Genomic DNA, 18,822 nt, shown 5'->3' on the forward strand with positions numbered 1-18,822 from the left:
ATGCTCCAGAAACCTCAACCTCATTACCACAAACAGAATATGCTGGAGAGAGGTTCAAAACCCAGAGACTGTCCCATACATGTCAAGCAGAGCATCTCACTGACCCTCTTACAAGCAAAATCTTGATGAGTGCATGGGAAATAAAAAATTCACCCCAGGGATCACTCCAGTGGTTTTACTCGACAGAGGCACTGGGAACTAAGGTTGGGTGGCACGATGCCAGGGTAATCCTATGGGCTAGGCTTGTAAAGGCCCAGGGCCATTAGCCTAGTACACACATATGAACCTATAAAACTAGACTGTTATCTTAAATTGACTTTTCATTCTGCATTTGCTGTCATCAGATCTCAGAAAGTATAGTGAATGTACAAATACAACTGGAGTTTCACTTACTGGTTAACACATGAAAAAAGGCCTTGAACTTACTAAGATATAGCTATTTTTCAAAATTAGTAAGCAAAACAGTCAAAAGTATTGCCATATTAAGGTCCTGATTAGGATAATCCCAGTGGCATACTGTCCATGTCTGTAACCCACAGATGGGGGTACACTAATTACCACTGATGATATATTATCCATACCCATAAACCCACAGGTGCAAATACAGTGCTTGCTCTTCATGGATTCATTCATACATTCTGGTACAGTGCTTGTTCACTTAATGGATGTATTCTTTCATCTCATCTTGATATTGTATCTATCCAAAGCACAAGTCAAGAAAAAGTTAATTTATAAATGTACCTAATGTCGGCCTCAGTTTCCCCAAGATTTTTTTCTGCCATTTTGAATTTGTCTCTGGCATCTTCAGCATCTGCAAAGTAATGGATTAGTCTTAGTGGCCAGCTTATTAACTAAAATATAGCATATAAACAAATTTAAAACAGCATCACTGTACTACATATGAAAAACAAACTGCAGTCCTAAATTATGCATCTGGTCATGTCCTATACTTTGAATAAGAATTAAACAGTATGGCAGAGCATGGGTGAGCTGCACGTGCTACTATACGAGCAGTCCTGTTACTGTTTTACAGTTGAAAGTGAATTGTTATTTAGAATAAACTTTTTCTGATTATATTAAAAAGTGAGAAATCAATAATGAAAGCATATCACCTTAGAAGGGAAAGAGCTGATGGAAGAGGCATTCTGATATTTTGCTGAGTTTATGATTAAAGCTGCAAAAAAGTTTCTATTTTTCATTAACAGATCTAGTACCAGTTTCCCTACTGAAATGAGAAATTAAAAAGCACCAGATGCAGCCTAAAGTCAGATCAACACGAATGTACAATATAAAAAGTAGTAAAAGAAGATCTGACTAAACACAGCTAAAAATATAAAAGTTAATATTTGGCAAGTGCTTTCAAACCAACAAGCTCTTCATCAGACCAATACAATTAAAAACAGTGAAGCAGAAACACTTACGTACTAAAACCAACAAATTACATGATAAAAACAATTAGTCAATAAACTAATTCCCTGGCTTTCAGCAAAGGTCTTAAAGGAACCATGGCATTTAAACTATAGTCTTTATCAGATCACAGTTCCACTATCCATCTAGTCTCTGCCTTCTCAGTGAAATTCTTGACATTAACACTCTTTGGATACCTAATGAGCAGCTGAAGTACCATAAACTTAAATAAATGTCTAAGAAACTCAGCCACATGTTTAGCCAGTGCATTATTGACTTTACATTTGTGAACATCAAAAAGATTCTCTAAAGTCCACTCTAAGGTTTCGATTAGTCTTCCCTACGCAAAAATAACATTTTTGGCAAATAGATAAATTAAATCAGAACTCTCACAATCAGCATACTTCAGTTAGTATCTCTTCCTGGTTGTTCACTATATAAAACATTTATTCACAGGTACAGAGCTGCAACCACTGCACATAGGGCAGGGAAATGTCCCTTTCCTCATAAATCTATATGTACAGATGGTTCCTTACATCTTGGGTCATAACAAAGTTGCATCCTTATACATACAGAATTCTTGAAGCAAAACAAGAGTAAAATCACCAATGATCTGACCAATGGTGTCATCTGCCCTTAAAATAGACCAAAGCCTCAATCACATCACAGACCATTATTGATGTTACTAGATTATGTCAAGGCAACCCACGTTTTATCTCTGTTCACTGACCGATCGATGGAATGGCTAGATTCACTTATAATTCTCTTAGAAAAACAGGGCTTAGGCCTTGTTGATCTAAGGTCAGATACTTCAGAGCGAAATCTCTCTCTCAATCTCTATATTCCCCTGTCATTTAAATTGGAAGAAACTGGATAAAGAGCACAACGGACTTCAGATTCTTTACTGTGCAGCCTAGAGGCTCTCATAAATTGGCCTTTCATGACATTCTTAAAGGTATGTGCAGGATGCGTGCTCATTCTGTGAAGGATGTTATTCCTCCAACATCCTTTCCTAAGCAAAGTAGTGTTGCAGCTTCCATTCTCTTCCTTGTGGATACAAACATCTAAAATGTTAATCTGACAGTCTGAGCATTCACAAGCAAACCTTAAGAAACTTGTGCGCTCATTCAGGTGGCGACTAAACTCATCAAGGACCTCCCTTGCATCCAATTATTGAAGCTCATAATTCTATTACAGCACCTTTGGGTAAATGTTTGGATTCTCAATTGAAAGGATAAGTTTTTACTGAACCTCATATATGTACTGATTCGTGGGACTTTTTGAAGGAATGTAGTCACTTGGAGTATTGTGATGACTTTGCTTTTCTTACAGTTGATGTTGAAGATCTTTACTCCGTGATCCCACATGATATTGGGGTATTGTGGTTCACTGAACATCTTTTTAAGAAAGGGTTATCACAAGATAAAATTAATCTTTTTGAAGAAATGTTAGAAATTTCGAATAACTACATCTTATTTGACAATCATTTTTATCCACAAGTGAAAGGAACTGCTGTAGGCTCCGCCTGTGGTTCATAGTTAACCAGCACTGTCATGTTTGAATGGGAAGACAGATTTCTATTTAAACATGAGTTGTTTAAAGCTTGTGAAGTATATGTTAGGTACCTAGACAACATTTTTATTGTGTGGTAGAGAGAAAAAGGATTAATAGTTCAGTTCTTAGATTATATTAATGGCACTATTGATTTTCTAAAAGTTGCATATGAAATAGGGGAAAGGGAGATTAAATATTCGGATGTGGTTTTACAAAAGGATTTAATCAATAAGATTATATATATATATATATATATATATATATATATATATATATATATATATATATATATATAAATCAAAAATCTATAGGAAACATTCTAATGTTTTTGTTTCACCAGCTCCCATCCTATATCACAGAAATAAAGCAGTTGTGAAGGGCCGATTTGTTAGGGTGGTGCAAATAACATCTCTTTTTGAAGACTTTTTTCAGAATGCGAGCTGATAAGATCTATATTCTTTATAAGAGGTTATCCAAAAATGTTTGCCGATAACCTTATGGATGAGGTGATTATTAAGAGAAGTAATAAATATTTTTTACCTATTCTTACTCCTTTAATTATTATGCAATGTCTACAAGCATAAATGTGCAAAAGGAGAATTTTAGGCTTTTATTACAACCTCTGCTGTAGACAGTAACTTAGTTAATCAGATAATCTCTAAAACATGGGGTATTATGAATGAAGAGAGGGCCTAATTTTAAAAGTGTGTTGGAGCATACTATTACTACTAAAAAAAGTTGTAATATATATGCTTATATGAGAAAATGTGGTAGTTGTGCTCTCTGCAAATTTATTTATGTGGGTAAGTTATTTGAAATCAATGACTGTCACTTTAAGATCAGAGGTAACTATAACTGTAACACTACTGGCATTGTTTATGGAGCTCTGTCAGTTATGCCCTGCCATATTATACTGGAAAAACAAAGGAGACGAAGATACACTGTATGAACATAATTATGAAATTTGAAAGAAAAAATGAAAAATGCATTTTATAAGCATACCACTGATCATCCAGGACATAATTTTAAATTTGTTATTGAGAAAGTGGAACAAAATCTCAGGGGCAGTCTTGGACATTACAATTAAGAGAGACAGGAATTGTTTTGGATTCTACATTTTAATGCTGTAGTTTGGCCATAAATGAGCTAGCATCCACTGGATGTTTGTTAAAATTAAAAGGTCAGATTTGATAAGGTTTTTAGATTATCAAAGTACTACTAACTCATTATTTTTATTGTGCATTATAGGAAGGTTGAGATTTTATGACTGTGTACTTTTTATAGTTTTAAATATGAACCAAACAAACAAGATAAACTCAAAAAGTATGTAAAAACCAACCACCAGGTCTAAGACTAGGCACCAAAAATCCAACCACGTCCAAAAAGTATAAAATTCCAATTTTTTAATAAACTGTACAAGTGCTTTCATTTTAACATAACTAAAACTTCATCAGATACAAATTATATTCTCCTCCCCTTCCTTATATACTATACAAAAGTCAGATGATCTTGGAGTCCAGTATCACATGTTCATTCCCTTTTCATACTGCCAATAAAATACATGTAACTATTTACATAGCTTCTCATTTTAAAATAATACATCAAACAATTTAAAATACACCAACAAGATCATGATGTAGGACAAAACATTTAAATTATGTGGGATATTATATTACTCTTTATAAAGCATGTCATGGGCAAATGCATGCTTGATTAGTTTCACTCCTATTTTTTCAAAGGGTCCCATTATATTTCTATACAACACGTTATTGTCTAACCAAAGCTTTTAATTTCAAAATAGGGGCTATATTAATACCTTCATTCAATCCTGGGTGTCTATATGCCTCCACCCTTAACTGCCAGATTAATTCCTGTTTTTCCAGCATAGCTGACCAAGGACCTCCCCGTGGGTTTTTTTTCTACCCTTCCTAATATGCTGAACTTGAAAGAATGATCATTATGCTGTTTCAAGTGTCTATACAAGGCATTTTTTTTATACTGTATAAATGCTCATAAATATGGTTATGTAACTTACGTTCTGTTTTGCCTATATAAAAAGCCTTGCATAATTACCAATGAGCTCCATACACTACCCCCACTCTATTACAGTTATATTTACCTTGCAAGATGCAATCAGTGTTCCTAATATTAATCCTATCCCCTTCCAATATATGTTTACACATACTGCATCTACCACATTTACACATTCTAGGATGTGAAGCCACTACCCTGTGCTTTGCTTCTAATAAGTTATTTATATTGTAACGTCTTCTGTATATAAAAAAGAAAAAAACAAATAATGCCTTGTATAGACACAGCATAATGATCATTCTTTCAAGTTCAGCATATTAGAAATTACGTATTACATATATGCTGGGGGAGAAAGTTCCAGGATTTGGATATTTTATTTAAATAGAGACAGTCACCATAGTAGTTGTTGGACTTTTTCACTTTTAGGAGTGGTTTGTCTAATGATCTTAGGGTCTGGGGTTGGAATTTTGTTCAATTAAGTTGGAAAGAGCATGGCACTGATCAGGTTTATGGATGGTATTGTGTGCAATGGTAAGCTGCTTAAGGGTAAGATGGTCGGGAAATTTGAGCCAGTAAAGTTAGCGGAGCACAGAACAGTGGTGGGATCTGTGAGGCTGGTTAACGGCAAACATGGCTATTTTATTATAGCAAATTTCTTAAGTTATTTAAGTCAGTCTTACATTGGTTGGTAAAGATTTGAGAGCAATAAAGGGGGATGGAAAGCAAGTTGGTATCTGGGTGTGGGAAGTCTGGCATAGTCAGTTAGGAAAGGTTTGGCTCTATAGAGTGAGCAAAGTTTGATGTGATCTTTTTTAATTGTAATAACTTATATGTTTGTTGAATATTAGGGATTCGTCTATTATTACACCAAGTAGTTTAGTTTGACTTACTGGTTCGATTCTAGTACCACTGGAGGAGTAGATGGAAAGAGAGGTTTGGTTATTTTTAGTTCTATTGTAGCAGAAAACCATAAGCTTGGTTTTATTGGGATTGAGAATTAGTTGATGGTTGGTAAGGTATTTTTCTGTGTCGTAAAGAGATTTTTCTGTGTTGTGTTTTTATGTAGTTCTTGGGGTGAGAGGGCAGAGCAGATAAGACAGACGTCAACAGAAACTTGGGGGACTCCTGTGGAGATGGGTAGGAGGGGGGATAGTTTGTTTTCTCATTTGGTGGACTTTTGCCTGTTGGAAAGATAGCTATGAAACAAAGTGAGGGTTGTTACACTGAGGACTGAGGCTTGTAGGCTGCCAGTTTGTTTAGCAATATTTGGTGAGAGACTGTATCAAACACTTTGGACATATCGAGGAAGACAGATGAGGAAGCTGTCCTTCATTTTTAAGGTGGTTTTCGGTGTTAGTGAAACTAATACGTGCAGTACTAGTACTGTGTTTTGGTCTGAAACCATGCTGGGAGTTGGATAGGAGATTATTGTTAAGGAGATGGTCAAAATAATTGCTGATGGATGCATTTTTCTAAGATTTTGGAAAGGGGGCAGAGAATAGCAATAGGGAGATAGTTTGAGGAGTCTGTAGAGGGACCTTTGTATAGAGGAATGGCATGAGATATCCTCCAGAGGATAGGTACCTATTGCTCAGAGAATGAGCAGTTTATTATGATAGACATGGGATATGAGATGTATGGGACAGCTAGTTTTAGAAAATCACTGAAAAGCTGGTCTGCAGCAAGAGTGCACAGCTTCAGTTTATTTAGGTGCCTTTTTATATAGTTGGTTTGAATTGATTTGAAAGAGAGCAAAATTAGGTTTGGATCTGTAGGGGTGGGGACTGAAAAGGGTGATGTAGCACTTGAGTTAATGAGGGAAGTTATGGAGTTGATAAAGTGAGTATTAAATTCAGATGCTTTGCAGTCGTTGGTATTTTTGGTGGAAGGAGCAGGGATAGAGGGTTTGCCTGTGTTGAGGAGATAATAGAAAATGTCTTCCATTTAGCCACATAAGATTTTCCAGTAGTGGGTTTTCTGCAAAACCTGAAGCATGCCCTCAGAAAATTGGTGCCTGAAAGGAATCAAAACTCTATCACTCAAAATGTCAGTTGAAGTGTGGATAAGTGAAAGTGAATGATTACTATCATTATAAAGCTAAGAGAATGGGAAAGGTGTTTGCCAGAATTGATGGATATAGATCAATGTGGTTTTGGGGAGGGAAGGCAAACACTTGACAAAATTAACAGAACAATGATGACCTAGATGAAAGAGAATGCAAGGAATTGCTGTTATTGTTGGTGGGTCTTGATGCAGAGAAAACATTTGACAGAGCAGCTGAGATTTTATGAATAGGGCAATGGAAGCATCTGCATTCCCTGGTAGAATAATAGGTTTAATTATGTGGATATATGATGTGTCAGACAGAACTGTGTGCATGGTGGTGGTGGTGGGGGGGGTCCTCTCCAAACTGTGTTTGAACATCAGAACCAGAAAGGGAATGTCCAGCTTAACATTTTGTTAAATGCTTTATATGTGCAGTCACTGGTAAGGAAAATAAGGGACTCTCAAATTCAAGTAAATTACTGGTATGGTAATCAAGAAAAGTCAGCTTTATTTGCAGATCACATATGTTGTACTTGATATATCGACAAAAGGATCCACTTTGGTGGTGTAGAATATTTTGAGACGGTTTCAAATCTTTTTGGGATATAAAATTAAAGAAAATAAAACAAAGGCTATAGCAGTAAATTAAAAGAACACAGTAAGAAAAAGTGTTTACCAGCATGAATTAAAAATGATTCTGTCATGGTAGTTAAGGATATGTGGAAAGACTCTCAACAAAACATAATACAAAACATAAGAAACTGGAAGCTCTTGATTATATATTATGAATACTAAAGTACAAGCAGTGAAAGTCCCTTTAGCTATATATACAGAGAAGTTGTGGACATTAATAAAGGGTTAAAGGAATTTATTTCAGCGGCGCAGAAGGCAAGAATTAAGTAGAATAAGTTGATTGGTCCCATAGAACATGGTGGTTTATGATTGATTTGATGCATTATACTTACAGTTGTGCAGTTAAGGCTTATACACATAACACAAGTAGAAGGTTATAGAGATACTGGAAGCTGCTGAAGGCTTGGGGATGTAGGGCAAAAGGGGCACTTTGTGATTTAAAATGTGCAATATTTTACAGTTTTCTATCGTAACAGAGAAGTTTATATGCGATACACGCTGTATATATAATGCCAACATAAACTGCATTAAGAATGACTACTCACAAATTTCTTACAAAATTACAAATGAATCTAGTGTTGAAACTCACTGCTGATGTAGTAACAGCAGTACTAATCTAGTAAACCACTTCAGAGTATCTGTTTCATTAACCCATTTTATAACCTGTGTGAAATGCATTCAAACACTTTAATGGATACATATACACTCAGAAGCAAACTACACAGAAAAAACATACACTTAGGATCAATTAAGGGAATTACTAGTTCACATAGCATGCATCTCAGCTGAAAACAGAATAGAACTGTTAAGGTTATTCTTGGAAGCTACCTTGGACTGAAAAGAAGGGTTTGTGTACACAGAAGCCTGTATTTAAGGGACACCAAATAAGGAGGTGAAGATTCAAGAGCTTGCAACTCTGAAACCCTCCTTGCAAAAGTAACTACCACCAAAACAAAGTTTTCCAAGACAAGAGTTTCAACTTAGAAATAGCTGAAGATTCAAATGGAAGGCCTGCAAAACAAAAAGGAAATCCCAGGGAGGAAACAGATCCCAAAATGGGGGATGGAGCAAAACTGCACTCTTGAGGAATACCTTGGAAATCTTGAGGGAAGCCAGAGGCACGTTACCCCTGCTCATAGCCGGCCTTAGGGATAGGCTAACTAGGCGGCCGTCTAGGGCGCCGCTCTAGTAGGGGCGTTTTTTCAGTATTTACTTGGTATAGGTAGACCAGGGTGGGGGCACCGGGTGGTGTGGTGGGGGGCACCCTGGAGCCCTTTTGCCTAAGGCACCAGCTGACCTATGGCCGCCCCTGGCAACATGAAAGTTAGAAATGGATGTCAACTGTACTTCAATCATAGAAAAACTGGAACCTGACTAAAACAACTCAGCAAAAAAATCCAAAACAGATTCCAAAGGAGCACAGAAAGGGTCGAATCCCAGAGATTTTGCCCATAGGACACACGTTATCCATTTACTGGAATACACTTTTCTAGTCCACTGTGTTTGAGACTAAGACAATATGTGAACAAAAGCCTGTGAAACCTTGGGATTTCTGACCATCAATGGAACAGGAGGAACCATGCAGTTAACTTGAAGGACTGAAGAATGGGGGGGATCTAGATACACTGGATGAGAAAATGAGATTTAGAATGGGATCCAGTAGCCTGGGGGATACTTCAGAAGAGGCCAAAGGAATGGAAACCACACTTGACAAAACCAATTGGGGGCTATGAGTATCACAGTAGCTCTGAAGTGGGCGACCTTCTGAATAAACTTTATCATCAGAGTAACCAGGGGATAAGCGTAAAGAAGCCCCCAGGGCCAAGCAAACACACCGGCATCCTGGGGTGGCTATCCTGGAGGGAAAACTAAGGCATAATAGCTGTTGCACTTGCTGTTGGACAGGGAGGCGAACAGGTCACAACACAGAGTGCTCCAACACTGAAAAATCTAACCTGCAACTCTCGGACTTAGAGACCACTCGTAAGAATTTTTCGGCTGAGGGTGTCAGCCAGAAAGTTGTATTTCCCCAGGATGTGCACTGCCACCAGAAACCACTGAGAAGAAATCACCTATTGCTAAACCCTCATGGCCTCTTGACAAACAGGATACAACCAGACAACATACTGTTGTTCTGTACAGCAATCACACCTCTGGGAAGGGCGCTCTGAAAAGCCTACAATGCAAGGAGAACAACTCTCTTCTCCAGAACAATGATGTGAATGTGAGCATTCGCAGACTACCAGGACCCTTGAACTGTCCTCTCTTTGAAATGCCCCACCCCAGGAAGGAGGCATCCGAGGTGACTGTGGTTGAGGGAGGTGAAGAACAAACGGTCTCCTACTGGTTACTAAAAGGAGACTGCAACCACCAACGGATCTGGTCATGACTCAGCTTTGTCAGCCATACTGGAAAATCCACTGGATGGGTTAGGAAAGACCACTGTACAGCTAGAGTCCACTGTAGTGCCCTCATGTGATATCTGGCTAAAGGAACCAACTCTATATATATGCTGCCATGTGAGCTAGAAGTCTCATAACTGCATGATCTGGAGGCTTCAATGTTGCAAGCCTCAACAAGACCTGAGCACCAAGGCTGAACACTCTGGAACTTGGAAGCCTGATGATTTGACTGACTGCATCCAGGAGACAACTTAGGCTCAACTTGGGGTAACGGACTGTAATACTCAAGTGGTCGCACAGTTGAAGAACATTATCACTGGCCATGATCAATGATGCTCTTGTGGAGGTGGTGAGGAGCGAATCGCCCAGGTATGGAAAGACCTGGAATTCCTGCAGCTGGAGCCAGGCTGCGAGCACTCCTATGCACTTGGTAAACACCTGGGGGACTGTGGTGAGACCAAATGGCAGGGTACTGAACTGGTAATGACTGTCCCCCAGCTAAAAGTGCAGGAACATCCTGGAGCACCTTGTCCATCTTTATATGATGGTAGGTGTCCTTGAGATTTACTGAGCCCACCCAATCATCATGCCTCAGAAGAGGTAAGACGGATTGTCCCATAACCATATGGAGTTTGGTCTTTTTCACAAACGAATCGAGTCTCCTTAAATACATTATACCCGAGGTCCCTGCTCTTTTTTGGTGTTAAAAAGACTCTAGAATACACCCCGGATCCTTGGTGGTGTGGTGAGACACAGATGACTCTGTCTGCAAGCAGCTTGTGAATCTCTACAGATGGGGTGGAAAGTCTGGGAGACTCTTTGCAAGAAAGTTTGGAACCTCCGAAAAGGGAATGTAGTTACCTCTGGATATGACTCTTAACACTCATCATCTGAAGTGATGGCCTCCCAAGCTTTTGGGTGAAGAGCCAAACAACCTCCAGAGTAGGACAGTTGGGTAAACCTTCAGCGTCACTGAAAGGACATGCCACAGAAAGCCCAGTGGAAACCCTGCCTGTGTGGACCACCCCTGCCCTGTGGATGGCATCCATTATTACTCCCCCCTGTCCTTGGATGGAACCCACTGAAGGAGCGTCCTGAGAAGACTGCTGTGAATTTCTGAAAAAGAGATCCTTACATCCCTTCTGATTCCTTGAAAAGGTCCATTGAGGGGTGGCAAAGCACATACCACTGGCGGACAGTGTCTTCCCGTTTTACTCACTCCTCATTAGAGTATCTCTAACTTTCGGCCAAAACAAGGAAGAGCAATCAAAAGTGGAAATGACAAAGGATGCCTTGAAGCAATCTGCAAATTTGTATCAAAGCATAGCACTGCATGGCAATGCTGCAGCTAACACCTCGGGAAGCTCCCTCTGCTGCATTTGAAATAAGCCCCATGAAAATGTTGGTAATAGAAAGCAAGGTAAACAACTGAGTCTCCAGCAGTTTTTGAGTCTGTGGAGACTAGTGGGTCTTGATATTCCTTAACACTTCAGACACCAAGTTACGTTGAAGTCTTGTCAAGCATGACAGATAATTAACAGCTCTCAGCACAAAAGTGGCTGAGGCATAGCAGTGCATCTCTAAACAAGCCAAAGCCTGAGACTACCTGTTTGAGGGGTGGGACTGAAGAACTCTCCTCACAAATCTCCTTCTTGGTGACAGCCACCACCACAATAGCATTGACAACCAGACCCTTACTCCAATGCAGCTGGTTCTTAGGGGTAGCGAGAATCTTACTCTGCTTCTTAGGGATAGGCTCCACCTTTTTGGGTTACTTTCATTCCCTTTGAAGACTAGGTCTATAAGAGTGTCTGGAGGGGGATCCAGTCAAGGCATGGATGGGCCTATGCTGAAGGTCTCCAAAAATGTTGACTCCTCTGGAGAGGAGGCTTCTGTGGTCCAGCCTCTGCATTGGTAGAGCAGCGCCAATAAGTTGCCAAAAGAGATGTCATCGCATGGAAACTTACGGAAACCCTCTCCTTCCTCAAGGTCAGAATCCTCTGTAAGAGACTCCTCTAGGGAGTAACTGAGGTTCCTCTTACACTTCCTCTTTCCTGAAATCTTGCAGGGGGAGAGGCAGAAGCCCCAACATGGGGGCAGGATAGAGACGCACTAAGGCAAGCTGTCCAGGAGCAGACTGATGACTGCCCCGAAAGCCGAGACGAGAATGGGGAAAGGACAGAGGCTGGAGAAACCAAACCCTTTTCCAGAGAAGAGAACATGCTCTTTACAATATTGAAGGCTGAGGCAGAAGCTGGCCTCTCAAGGCTGAGGGTCCTAGCACACGAAGGTACCAGAGACAGCCCAGATCCTGTGGGATCTACACCTAGTCCCAACACTTAGATCAGAGCTGAGCTGTCTAAAGCCAAAGCCAAGAGTGGAAGAGATGATTTAGAAGCAGGAATCATCAACCCCAACCGGGAAACTCCAGCTTTGACACCACTGCCTTGAGGTCCCAATGGCTCCAAAGGAGCTCGAGTCAATGTGACCAAGGAATGAGTCAGAGTCGAAGATGGCCATGCCGTTGGATCCAACTTGGGAGTGTGGAAAACCAGTTGGGCCCAAAGACCTTGGATCTGAAGGGGCTGAGGGAGGAAGCCAAGGGTCCTAATACCAGACCTGAACCCAAAGGCATAGGGCCTAACTACATTTGCATCTATAAAAAAGGACTTCAGCAGCTACTCCAAATCAGATGTTTTAATGCTGCCCACTGACCTCGATGACTGCATGGACGATGCCACTGATGGGGGCTTGGAGGGCTACCAGGAGGAGTCTGAACCTGTATGCCAGATCTGAGCCGAACAGGCTCTGAACAGAGGCAGGGAAGGGGAAGACTCCGGCAATAGCTCTGGTGGAGTGGAAGGCAAGGAGGAGGGAATCTGTCCTACCAGAAAAGGGCTCCTTTAAGCAGAAAGGGTCTCAGAAGGCTTGCAGCCAGAGATGGAGCCTTGTTCATTGTTGGCCATAAATGGAGATCAGCAAGCTCGAGGATGAGCGACCATGGACAAGAAAATAAAGATCTCTTCTGATACCCTTTAGAAGACCTGCAGTCCTGCATGAGATGCTTCTTGGACCCAACCTTCAGAACAGAGAGGAGCAGCACAAGAAGAAGAACCAGAGAGGAGAAGTCCCTTGAGAACTAAGTTTGCCCTATGTTCACTAATGGCCCTGGACCTAAGCCCCTTACAGATAGTGCACTCAAAGAGTCCAGGTGCGATGCTCCCAGGCAATAAACACATTTAAGATGTGCATCCTGTGAAGGCACCTTGTGCCCATAAGCCACAAACTTCTTATAGCCCTTATTCATAACTATGAAAAAAAAAAACGCAGATAAAACAGACAAGAAAACCTACTATCCAAAAATTCTATACCAACAACATAAGGGAAAGACTTAACACACACTAGCTAATACTAATGGAAAACCAAGCCCACCAAAAGGCGCAAAGTCCTAATAGACAAAAAGACAGTTAACGAACAGTCAACAACCTACCTACCTCCCCAACTGTACACAAAAAGTACACTAACTGTACACCTGGTTAAGGGAAGGAGAAATCTCGCACTAAAATATCAGTACACTAGGTTACCACAAACACACCAAGTGGAGCCATTACTGAGCTGCTGAATGGAATGGCAGCAAACTAGATCTGGGGATTATGGTGAGGAATGGGAAGTTGTGGGTAATGGAGGTGAAGCCAACTGAATTTGAAGTCTGATGGAATTTGGCTGTGTTGGATCTGAAGACTCACAGATTGAAGTTAGATGGAGCAGACAACACTGGATTCCACATTCTGCTAGCCTGCGGGTAGTGCCTAGTGTAATCCCTGCCCACAGTTCAATCTGGTTTTCTCCTAGAATCTGATATAAAAAAATAAATGTATCTGCAACAGAAAACTGTCCCTGAAGATCCATGCTTCTGTAGCTCCTGCCACTAGTATCTAGTCATGTGGCTAATTATTGCCAGGGAATCATTGTGTTCGGTTGCTCCATACACTTAGATTGCACAGCAATTAGATACAGATTGGCTTACCCATGTCCTGTTACTACAGGGTAGAAAATCTCAGAAGTTGAAGAAGAGTTTTAAATTTTTTTTTTTGTATGGATATGTGTGCTATATGCACATGAATGAATGGCTTTTTATTTAATTGGAGCACTTATTGCGCCAAACTATTTCACAGATGGGGTACATGACCCAGTGTAGCTTTACCTGTGTTCAGGGGATCTAGGTTCATAGGTGTTTACCAGCCTAATGACCACAAGGGCCTTTTTAAGCCTAGTCATGCATGGAGTCTGCATGTCCTCCCCACGGGTCGAGTGGCTTTCTGAAAGACATGCGTGAATTGGCGTGCCTTCGTTGAAGGTTGGGCGTCCAGCTGGCAACTCGGCACCGTGAAAATCTACTGCCAATCATTAGCGGACCGGAGTTCCGCTGTGATGACCCCTAACTGGGAAAAGCCAAACGACAACAACATGCATCCCAAATCTCTGACAAGTTCTGATACCCTTAATAAGTGTAAGCATGGGCCTGGGAGATTAACCATTTATAGGTTACCTGTTTGCATTAAACATAGGTGCCGAACCAGGGATGAAGTTTCGGTTTCTCATCCAATTGTCCAAGTTGCACTTGAATTGGGTTAGGGAGGAACTCTGCTTCACATGGATGGGAAAGCCTATTCCATCAACAGGGTCGTCTCTGGGATACATACCTATCTCTCCAGCAGGTTTATAAATTAGTACCAGGCTAACTCTCCTTGTTGGTCATTCAAAGCCCAGCCAATTACCCCATGTGAGACTCAAACGCTACACCTTGTGCCTATAAGATGAACACCTTAACCACTATGCCAAAATCCCCAAAAGGATTTTGTATGACTGTAAAGTTCCATTTGGGATTTTCTGGGAAACATCAAACAGTTGAGAGGTATTATAGTCTCATGTTTTTTGTAAAGGTCAACAGACACACAAACACAGACCAGCAAGTTTTCTGTGGAAGTCAAGGTGGAACTGACATTTTTTGCCCCCTCAAGCAACTATTTCTTACTTACTACTTTGTCTAATTGGCTTCTACAAGCAACCCAAGTTCCATTTACTGACACAGTGTTGTTTTCTATCAGCTTTGCTTTTGTTACTTTTCCTTTTAAGCTAAGGTGGCTGGAATGCAATGTTAGCCTTCAAGCAATTTTCAAGTGCTTTGAAGGGCAGCTGTCGGAAGGTTCAGAAGACAGCAGTGAGAGATCAAACCCCAGATCACACAAACATACACAAACCTTAGAATGATATTAAAAAAAGAAAGGCCCATGGCCACGTGCTAGCTCTTGTACTCTACCACAGATGTACACAACAGCAGCTGTGGCCAGTATCCAAAAGTAATGACTACGTATGAAAAAATATTTCTGACAAAAAATAAAAAGCAATCAGGCCACCAGCTCTAGCGGGTAAACAAAAATGTTTCAAACCCCATTACAACCACTCCCTCAAAACTGTGGTTCTTTAGAAAAATTCTTGAAAATGTAAGAAAAACTATCCGTACCACCACTACATGTACTACAATATTCACCACATAAATTTAATAACATTAAGCGTTTTCATCTTGTTACAGAGACTTCATCAAAATACAAAGCATCACATTAACTTTTCCATTTAAATTCCATTAGTGACAATTTATTACATCATCAAATTTAAAATCCATTCAAGCCTTCTGAATAAAATTAAAGTGATAAATCCATATAAAATCAAATACACACTAAAAACAGATGCAATACCTTAACCCATAATACGTACATTTCCTATAAATTAAATTAAAAATTTTTATTTAAAAATACATTGTCTATAATTATTTATAATTTATTTGCTCTTTCCATTAGCATAGGGGCAACTGATAGAGTGTCACTTAGACCAGGGGGGAACACTGCAGCTAACTTGAGCTGCCACTGTGTTTGTTTTTTCTTTAAAAGATTTTTCCAGTCACCTCCTCTGGGATTCACCTTGATTATGTCCAAAATCCTAAATATAAATTTTGTAAACCCCATACAGGAAAGGGAATGTTTACACAGAGCATTGGTTAATTTCTTATTCTTTATGTCATTATTATATTCATAGATTCTGTTTTTTAAAATACGTTCTGTTTTACCTACATAAAAATAGGCACGTCATACAGACTGCCAAATAAACCACTCCACTAGTGCTACAATTTCTCTTCTTAAAAAATACTTTACTCTTCAAACAATTATCTAGATCTATGCTAACTGGCTTGATTATATAAGGACACTGTGCACACATACCACATGCTCTGGTTCCTGAACTAAACTGATTTGCCCCTTCCAGTTTAATTTCAAATAACTTTTTTAAATTCATCCCAGCTTTGTTAACAAACATAGGTCTTTCACCAACCCTCCTATATATATCATTATTGGTTCTAAAAATATTCCAATTCACCTCCAGGGCTTTTTTTATTTTGCTGGTATTTTGATTGAATTACAAAACGCATGCTTTGTCATTAACTTTTATATGATGATTACTAAAACAACCCGCACCCTTAATGTTCTTAGTAAGGCCCACCCCTAAAAGTAGCTTATAAAAAGTACCCCACTTTTCATATACTTCACTGATAATCCCATCCACCAGATTCCTGGGGTAGCCTCTATCCCTTTCTTTAGAAAAATACCTCAATGATGCAAAATGATCTGCTAAATGAATAAAAACAAAACAAACAAAAAATAGAACTTCACTATATGTGAGTTAACCACTCTATCCAACACAGTCTAAGACATTGCTTTTCTTTATTAAGTCCTTTATTAAGAAAGTAAATTAATGCTTTCCAAACACGGTCTTGGGCTAGAAGTAAAAATACCATTCAACTATCTGGGGTTCTTTTTCCCCTTCCCTTTTGGCAGTTCCTTACAGAGATGTATCACTCCAGAAAAAAGATCTAGTGGGTTTTCTTATCTATTTGTTAAGTGGAAAAGAGCTGGGATATTATCAGCCATGGCATAATGGTTACAGAACAGGCCAAACAATAAAGTGTTTGTTAAAATGGTGCTATAACACTACAGCTATTAGATCATGTACCTCCTTTTCATGAACAGGCATGTACTGGCCATTTCCCCTGCTCTCCTTGAATTCACGCACACCTCTTGGCTGTCCAGAATTTTGCAGAATGCCCAGGTTTTTTTGTCTCCCATTTTAAATCTAGTTTTCATAAAATCTGCAGTTTTTCAGCGAATCACTGAAGACTGCAGCCACCAAAAAATCAGTTATTAGAAAATGGAAATCAAAATCTAAACAAATTGTAACTGAAGTACTAGATATTGCAAAGCAGATCAAAGAATTAGAAGTGGAATATTTAGAAAAGGGAAAGGGTCAAATTACACAAAAATAAATGTAACTCTTGAGAATAATACATGCAGAATGATCTTCAAGAGAACTGAGAATTAAGGGAAGGCAGGAATTGAGCAATTTATGTAATCTTGGAGTGAACTGTTGAAATTAAGAAAACGTACATGTAATATATTATCCATGAATATGACAAATGTAAATACTGTTTGTTTGCTTTTCTATTAATGTATATGTGCCTATGACTTAAATAAATAATTTAAGAAAGTTGTTAAATATCAGAATCGGAAGGTAAATTAAATTAGCGAATGTCATCTAAAAGAAGGAACAAGAGACAGAAAAATCTGAGGGAAGAACCAAAAATCAAGAAATAAATCTACTCCTTATGCAGCACACACTGAATCCTATGGAGGAATCACCAGAAACCAAGCACAAGGCCAAGGACTGAAAAATGGCAAGTGCAAAACGTGACAGAATGTACATGAGCGTACATTATTAAACTACATGAAAGCAAAGAATGAGCAACTTAAGGGTACGGAGAATGTACCAATCCTGCATGAAAAAAAAAAAGTTAGCAAGACCAAGCAAGCAGAGTGGCAAAATTGATGGCACAGGAGAGAGAGAGATGTATGCAAAATAACAGAACTTGAGCAAAGGCGTTGAAGACAGAAAACTGCTTGGCATTTATGAGGAAAGTACACTTGTGTACCTACCATAAATGTAGATGTTAGAGTGTATTCACTGTTGCAGTCATTACTCTTGGGTTATCCTGCTGGCAGGCTACCCGCAGTCAGCCTGAATTCCAAAGTCCTGGTCTAGCGTCGGCTGCTGTCACCTCCTCCCTGACGTCAGTGCGCCAGGGGTATAAAAGATGCAGCTGACGCCATTTTCTTCAGTTTTTCTTGCCCCAGATGTCAGGTGCCCCCCAAATTGGAAGACTGAAAATTATGCCAATAAGTATGCATGCACAAAAATAACATTTCCTTCATCTACAAGCAAACACACCACATAGGTTGTATGGGATAGAGAAGTACAGTTAAGTCCCAGCAAAGAAAAGGGGGATGGTGGGTGGGTAACCTGGACTGCAACAGTGAATACACTCGAACATCTACATTTATGGTAGGTACACAACTGTACTATGTTCATCGTGTTTCACTGTTGCAGTCATTACTCTTGGGTTGAATCCCAAAGATGAGGATGGGTGGCTGGGCTAAATAGGATTAGGAGAGGCTATGAGGCCCTGCAGAACTGCAGTAGCAAAGCCTGCTCTGGATTTAGAGTAAAGAGGTAAGTGGTAGTGCTTTGTAAAAGTGTGCACTGAACTCCAAGTTGCAGCCTCTAAAATGTCTTTGGTTGGTACTCCTCTGAGGAAGACTGCTGAAGTGGCTGCTGCTCTGGTAGAATGAGGCCTAATGCCCTTAAG

General features: G+C 39.7%; 1 protein-coding gene across 1 annotated transcript in view; it reads right to left on the reverse strand.

Moving 5' to 3' along the window:
• The window catches only part of LOC122813583 (glucosidase 2 subunit beta-like), a 1,646,077-nt gene that overhangs the window by 1,077,363 nt on the left and 549,892 nt on the right, over positions 1 to 18,822 (reverse strand). Inside the window, exon 5 of the mRNA XM_044085989.1 lies at positions 742 to 811. Within this exon, the coding sequence (XP_043941924.1) occupies positions 742 to 811 (70 nt within the window). The remainder of the gene's footprint in view (positions 1 to 741; positions 812 to 18,822) is intronic.

Source organism: Protopterus annectens, chromosome 10.part0 (genome assembly GCF_019279795.1).
Source record: "Protopterus annectens isolate FY-2018-M chromosome 10.part0, PAN1.0, whole genome shotgun sequence".
NCBI classification, from domain to species: domain Eukaryota; kingdom Metazoa; phylum Chordata; order Ceratodontiformes; family Protopteridae; genus Protopterus; species Protopterus annectens.